This window comes from Cariama cristata, unplaced genomic scaffold, assembly GCF_000690535.1.
Source record: "Cariama cristata isolate BGI_N322 unplaced genomic scaffold, ASM69053v1 scaffold11518, whole genome shotgun sequence".
Classification (NCBI taxonomy): Eukaryota; Metazoa; Chordata; class Aves; order Cariamiformes; family Cariamidae; genus Cariama; species Cariama cristata.
Window position 1 is genome coordinate 1 of NW_009629427.1, and position 7,759 is coordinate 7,759.

At 42.5% G+C, this 7,759-nt stretch overlaps 1 protein-coding gene across 1 annotated transcript; it reads right to left on the reverse strand.

Moving 5' to 3' along the window:
* Window positions 1–637: 637 nt before the first annotated feature.
* On the reverse strand, window positions 638–1,795 carry CDKN1B (cyclin-dependent kinase inhibitor 1B (p27, Kip1); the record flags this gene model as incomplete). The annotated part of the gene is given in 3 exon segments (XM_009705167.1): window positions 638–780; window positions 1,375–1,542; window positions 1,544–1,795. Coding segments are annotated over 3 exon segments (563 nt in total), but the record flags the coding sequence as incomplete, so codon positions are not given.
* Between the last annotated feature and the right edge of the window lie 5,964 nt (window positions 1,796–7,759).

Sequence of the window (7,759 nt, forward strand, 5' to 3'; positions counted from 1 at the left end):
GCTGTAGGAGAAACATGGGGAGGCTGCTGTACCCATCCATACTGCCGGAATTTGGTCTTACAGTCACCCGACGTCAAGTAGCCAAATGCCTTGTGCTGGAATTTCTGTGAATGCTCAGGAACTCAGAGGTACAGCCAGCGCAGCTCCTATGTCTCAGGTTATCAGTGTTAACTTGGTTTTTTTTGGACACCTGTGCTCTTCAGAGATCTCAGGTTTGGCCCAAGCCACTTTTTTTCTCTGGATTAGGTGTGTATCGGGTGGCACTGCATGAACTGAGCTTTGGATTAGATGAGATCGGTATTGTCCCAAAAAGTGGGATATTCACCCGGTATGGAAGTTTGCCTTGTGATTGTCATCGTGGACAATCACCGCCCTCCTCTTATCCCCCAGAACCATAAGCCTCAAATTTGGCCTGAGACACATTTTGGTTTTGTAAAATTAGTTAACTTAAGATACGTTATTGTTAGAAGAAGACACTGTTAATAATTGTTCATAGTTGCCATGTGATATGTGATTCATTCTATACTTCCTTCTATACTTACCATTTCTATACTGTGCTCTATATTTATCTTCTTTACCTGTCTCTATATTACCACTGTGTTAGAAGACTATGAGGATTTAAGGAACGAGACGGTACCAGTTAATGTTTAAGTCACAGGGTGGTGTGGCAGACAGATGAACAACAGCTAACGGTGCATGTGTTGGCTCTTTTATTTGAGGAGAGGAGTCATTGGTGGCAGGTCTTTTCCGCTGCCCAGTGCACTGCCCTGCAAAGTCCATCTGATTTTCAGAAACATCAGTGATACCAAAGGGTTAAATAATTCAGCTAAATTAACAGAAAAGCAGGCACATTCTTTAGCCTGGCATCTCAAGGTTGGGAAGCATCAAGAAGAAGAACAAATGATAGAAGAAGGGACATTGTTATCTAAATCAGTAGGTAAGAATGTGGAGAGAGGCCTTCAAGAGAGGGAGTTCTAGACATGAAGGGAGCCAAGCTGATAAAACGTTACAACCCACAGACATCAACAATAAAGTAGCTGAGAGCAGGACAGAAGTTAACTGTGGTAATGGGAGATCGCGACCTTCAACTCAAATGCCCCCCCCAAAAGAGGGCAAAACCCTGCTTGGGGAGCATGCATAGTTAATATGGAGGCTTCATTAGTGCTTGCTGAGGATGTGTACTAATTTACCTTAGAAGCGAGAAACTTATAACCAATCCTAAGTGTGAATAACAATGAATATCTAATGTACTATGAATATGCAAATGTCTTATGGTATATAATATGTATCTTCATTTTACTCGGTGTGCAAGTTTGGAGGAGCGATCCCCCTTGCACCTGGCACCGAAATAAACATGCCTGCTTTATAACTCACTGCAAGTTGTAGAGTTTGTTTCCGCACGTCATCAGTCTTTTGATCTACACAGTGAGTCTCTTCTGAGATTCCCTGAGAACCGACAAAAACCATGGTTTGGCAATTCCCCTTTACATCCAAGCTCTGGTGGCCAGTGGACTTGCAGACAGCTTTCAGTAGCCTGGAGGGGTCTGAAGTAGAAGTTGGGTGAGCTCTCCTTCTCCATGCCTTCCAGCAGCTTGTGATTCTGGAAATCGAAAATCCACTTCCTCTGGCATGCCTCTTCCATCTCCTGGCAGTGCTTCTTCAAGTCCCTGTTTAACTCTGCATGGTCCACCAGCCTGAAGATGTTCCTGCAAGCTGACGGTTTCAGGTACTCCGACTGCCTGGCTTCCATGCGCTCCAGGGAAGGGCTCCCATTAGAAATATGGACATTTGACATCTCCCCCCACCCTCCTTCTTCTGGCGGCAGTTGTTTTGCTTGATGCTTTCCCCTTCTCCTTCTTTTTATGACTAGATCCAAGTAAAACATGTGGCACGGAACTTGTTTATCCAGTTACATTATCCAGTTCAGTAGTTGTCATTGACTTATTGTATCTAACCACACCTTGTATTTTGTATTAATAAATCACAAAACTGGTTGGCTGGTGTTGTTCCAGCTTAATTCAGTCCAAGGGATTTATGAACTTGGTCGTTGGTCCCAAGGGGAGGTGGTCATCCTAAAGAGCTCCATTTCAGGTCACGACATGATTGCATCCACAACTGAGCTTGGATACAGCTAAAAGCCAAAGAGATATTACTTTGGGCTGCAACAACTGCTTTCTACAATCAGTTGGTGGCGTTTTTTTATTAACTCTCTCCCACTGGGGTAACATATCAGATAAGAGTCATTGGTGAGTTCTTAATGCTGTTAGGGAGGATAACCATGCTAGCCGTCCTGCTTAAGATGTACCTAGGAACAATGGGCAGGTTGGCTTAAGTGCAGAAATATTTAATTGCATTATCAATTTCATTCATTTAAGAGACTATAATGGATGAAATAATCCTGTATTTCTGATCACATACAGTCCAATTTAAAAAAATTTTGTTGGTTTTAATCTAGTGTTGTACACAGAAATGTGAGATGCCTTCTCATGGGTAGACTCATTGATCATCTCACATCCCATTTTATTTTTTTTTTTTCTTGCCATTCCCCAAAGTTGGAGAACTTTATTATCAGCTTCATCTATACCCCAGCTCCACTCATTTTTTTAAGTACACTTCACCTCTGTGCATGACTACAGTGGAAAAATTTAAATCTCCCTTACTAGAGTGTATCCCCATACTCCCAGTGTACTTAACAAGAGCAACCATGACCATCTTAAACTTTCCTGGCTGTAAACTAAGAAAAACATAATTGCTAAGAGTAACAGTCACAACATAATTTTTAGATTCGTGGTTTGTCATTTTGCAATTTGAGCATCTCTGTTATTGGTATAGTTAAACCATAACTGAGTTACACTTGGAGTTTTTCCACTCCTTTTCGTTATACTTGCAAGAATTAGTACTTCTATATAATGACAAAAAACCCCAGAAATAGCTCTTTACAATGCCCTAGAAAGAAATACCAAATAAGCTTGTATAACTCTATTTCCTATTATATGCATTTGGTCATCTTTTGCCATAACAGAATTAACTGGGTATGGTTTCCCATAAAGGATGTCAAAAGGGCTCACTCTTTCTTTACTTCTAGGAGTGATTCTGATTCTCATTAATGCTGTTGGCACAATTTAGCAATTTGTCGTTTGAGAGTTTGATTCATTCTTTCTGCTTTCCCACTTGAGAGGGGTCTCCAGGGTGCATGCAGTTCCCATCTAATCTGAAGGAACTTGGATATTCCCTGTACTATGTCAGCAATAAAATGTGGTCTGTTGTCTGATGATAGTGCTTCTGGTATTCCAAATTGGGGAACTATTTCTTTTAACAGTACGTTAACTACCTCCCTTGCCTGATTGGTGTGACATGGGAAAGCTTCTGGCCAGCCTGAAAAAGCATCAACCAAAACAAGGAGGTATTTATACCTATTATAATTAGGCAATTTGGAAAAATCTACCTGCCAATCTTCTCCAGGATTTACTCCCCTTTTTAGGTTACCAAGTGGTGGCTTTTGCTGGATTTTTGGATTATTTTTACAACAGAGGGGACTTTTTCTCATAATTATACTTTACCAAATAATGTAGGAGCACCGTCCAGCACAATTGTGATTTTTCTCCCTGTCGTTGGATTCTCTCACCTGAAGGCACACAGCGTCCGACTCTGTTTGCCTATTGGGATACAAAAGAAAGCATCCTTTAAATCTAATACAGTAAAATATATATTAGTCTCTGGGATCTTACTGGCAAAATTGGAGTATTATATTCAGATTGACATTCCTGCAAAAGTCTGGATTCTAGGAAGGTGGTAATCAGGGGTTCTAACCCCTTCCCAGCCTCCCACTTCATTGGATATTGTTTTTTTCTTACCGGCTGGGCTCCAGGCTTCAATTCTGTATTTATAGGACTCAGGTTTTTTGCTCTTCCTTGTGTCTTTGTAGCCCATACCAGTGGGATAACTGCATCCATAACCTCACTGGGTATGTTGTTACTGTTGTCACCATCCTCTTGTTTATTACAATGCTGTATGTCCGTCAGGAGGCATATTTGTGCTTTCCTTGCCGTCGCTGGTGGAATATGCATCTAACAGAATTCTCAGAGAATGTTAATTGTGCATGAAGTTTACAGAGTAAATCCCATCCTAGTAGTGGTAATGGGCACTTTGGCATATACAGGAACTCATGGGCTAATTTAGTATCACCAATGACACATTCCATTGATTGTTTTTTTAAAAAAGGCCTGGTCATCTGCTTTCCCTTTGCCCTAGCAATAGGAAGTGTCTCTTTACTTAAAGATCCCTTACAGCTAGTCAGGACAGGAGGAGTTGGTCCACTATCTAGTGAGAAATCAATAGTTTCATTCACCAGCTTCTTAACTGGAATCAGGCGATCAGCAGGGGAGACCTTAATGTTTTCCCCTGGTCCCCTTCATTTGTTATCTGAACTCTCCAGCATTATGAGGTGACTTACAAACAACACACTGAACATTTTCTGATTTGCCTCCTCTTCCCTATTTAAAACTTTCAAACTAAAACAGCCCAGCCTTCTCAACACTAAATACAGAACAATCTCCACGAATATTCCGCATTGCCGCTCCTTTCTTTTCAGGAATCAGCTTGCACAGACCTTCTCTTCACATACATCTTCCCCTTTCTCCATTCAGTTCTCAACACTGATCACATAAAATACCTCAGTGTACCAAGGCCACTTGATCCACACACACATTTGCTGCTTATTCCCCTATCCACCAGCAAAGCCTGTCACAGTCTTCCCCTGTGGTTGCTGGGGTGCTCCTCTGGCCCCTGTCTGCATTCCTCTACTTTAGTCCAATTTATTCTTATTTCCTCGCAAGCTCTAATCACACAGCCCCACACACACACATTCGCCGCAGGCTGCATTGCAAGATGGCGTTAGAAACCAGAGGGTAAAGCCCAGCAAAGGCAGCGGGGACAGCAGAGGCGATTGGGGAGGGGTCAGCAAGTGACACAGAAGAAGTGTAGGGTGAGTGCAGAGATCGGCTCTGCAGGTGCCTCAGTTAAATTACATTTTTGTAATCATACCATATGCTGTACCATAAATCTTTTCCTAATTTATCCTGATAAAATATCTTTTCATTTTAGCTCCCAATCCCACAAGTACAATCATATCATTTAACATTAATTGTAATATGGTATTGTATTTCAAAGACCCTCCTTCAGGCCACTTTTCCCCAACACCCAAAAAATCTTGTGACCACCACTGATTACAATATATTTTCATTTTCAAAGTCAAAGGATCTCCACCAAATTTATTCCAGTTTTTCAAAATACACCCGAGGGGGTTACAAGAAGTCACAGTAGAGGACACTGTGACCATTTTCTTGGGTTTTGTTCACCAAATTGTATTAGCCAATCACCATTAACATAGGCTATCGGTCCAGACCTTTAATAATCTACCACTACACGCTGCTCCAACCTTACCGGTTGATTAAGGCCCTCTGCCAAGTACTATGCATGACTTATGTGGAGATTAATCTCTCCGACCCCCCTGGTCGGTTGACCCCACCAGTTGATAATTTTACCTGAAATTTGATGCTCAAGGAAAAGAGCAACACCTTGTCTCAAGACTCTGAGCTTCCCCAGCCTTTTCCCCAGAAATTCCTCTGTTAGGTGTTGCGCCTTTGAGTTGCTCACCATCCCAATGCCAGAGGCGAACCAGAGGAGTCCCCAAACAACACGTCGGTGCACATTGGAGTCCTATCCGGTCTGATCCTCCACCACCAGGAACAGTAAGATGACCCAGGCAAGGCCTTAAGGTCATCCCATCTGGGTCACCAAAATGTTGTCCCGAAAAGTGGGATCTTCATCCAGCAGGCAAGCCAATTCACACAGGGTCGAGGTATTTCTTTCATTATGGGTTTGCGCAAAGCCGGGAGCCAGGTGATATCCCACAAAGCTGGCTCAACTCCACACAAAAACTACAGCATATTTATCCTGTGACATGATTAGCAAAAACCCACCCAAATTTACACTTATTGGTTAGTAATAACACCATCATTTGTTATTGGTTAGTTATATTTAAATTAGCCTTGCTTGCTATGTAAATTAGCACACATGCTCCTTACAGGGGGAGGGGAGGCAAGTCTTTTCAGTCTTGAATTGAGCTGGTGGTTGTGATGTCCCCCTGCACCTTTACCTTTCTCGCAGTTACTGCTGATTTCTGCTGACTTTACACTTCATGTGGCAACTTTCCAGCCTAATGGTGTTCTGGGGTAGGATGTTCCTCTTTATCAGTTGCACTTCAAGGATCTTAGTAGTTACCAAGCATGCAGATTTATGAGCTCATACAATAGCACTGTTGAGAGTCTAACTTTTGGCTTATCAGTTCCCCGCCTCATCACATTCTGCGTTCCTTAGGTCAAGCTGCTCTTTTTGCCTGAGAAATTGGTTTCTCTCCTCTGCCTATCCACCTATTTGTCTACATCATCTCAGGGTTTGGGTTGACAGCAAGTTGAATACCAGTCAACTGTGCCCTGGGGTGCATGGAGCACAGCATCGCTGGCCTTTGAGGAGGTGATTGTCCCACCCCACACTGCACTGGTGCAGCCCCACCTCGAGTCCTGTGTGCAGTTTTGGGCTCCTCAGTGTAAGAAGGACATCAAAATATTCAAGTGTGTCCAGAGGAGGGTGACCAAGATGGTGAAAGGCCTCAAGGGCAAGGCTTAAGAGGAGCAGATGAGGTCACTTGGCTTGTTCAGCCTGGAGAAGAGAGGGCTGAGGGGTGCCCTCATCGCAGCCTACAACGTCCTCATGGGGGGCAGCGGAGGGGAGGTGCTGATCTCCTCTTTCTGGTGACCAGCAACAGGGCACAAGGAGATGGAATGAAGCTGCATTTCAGCTGGTCATTCCACATGCTGAGTGTCAGTGCAAGAGCCAGGTCGTGAGGTCTGGAACAGGAAAGCAGATTAAAGAAAGGTAATGAAGAAATAGCCCCAGACAGGTCTGTAACTGTTTGCTAACATCAGTTAAGATTTAAGTTTCTTGGAATCAGACTTTTGCTGAGCACTATAGAGAAATTCTCACCCAATTATGGTTAAAATTTTTTAGTCTAGTTCGAGGCTGATGCTATTAGACTTTCTGTGAGATAACAGTTTTATGCCCCTTTCTCCAGCTAGTAACTTATGAACACAGTGACTCATTTCACTGCATCTGGCAAAAGGGCACACTCAGAGACAGTAATTTCCTAAAATCTCCATGAAAATACAGCCCCAAATTAAAGCTGACCTCATGCTGCAGCTCTGAGGCAATGTCCGCTTGTCAGACAGTGGGCAAGAACTACAGTGAACAAAACTCTGGACTTTCTGCTGCTCATCATTGTGCAATGAACACTGCTGTATTTAAAGTACAGACATTATCCAGGAGGAAAATCAAGGGTTGTGGTTGTAATGACTTTTTAAGCAATATTGGAAGCTTATTTGTCAATTTTATATGGAAAAATACATATTGACTCACTCTACTTTGAAAAACAAGATCTTGACAACATACAATTGAACCAAGACAGCATCCCTATAAAAAAAAAAAAAGTTTCTTGCATGTGGAAGTGTGTAAAAGTGTGGATTTCTGTGCTTTTAATCACTGTAAGAGAAAATCATGGACAATTCTGTTTCAGGCTACTTAGGTGTATGGTTTTGATACCCATCATGAATAGCCTTTATGGAACTTGCAATGAATTCAGTATTAAGGGCTAGAATCCTAATTTAGCCTGTTTCTTAGAATCATAGAATCGTTATGGTCGGAA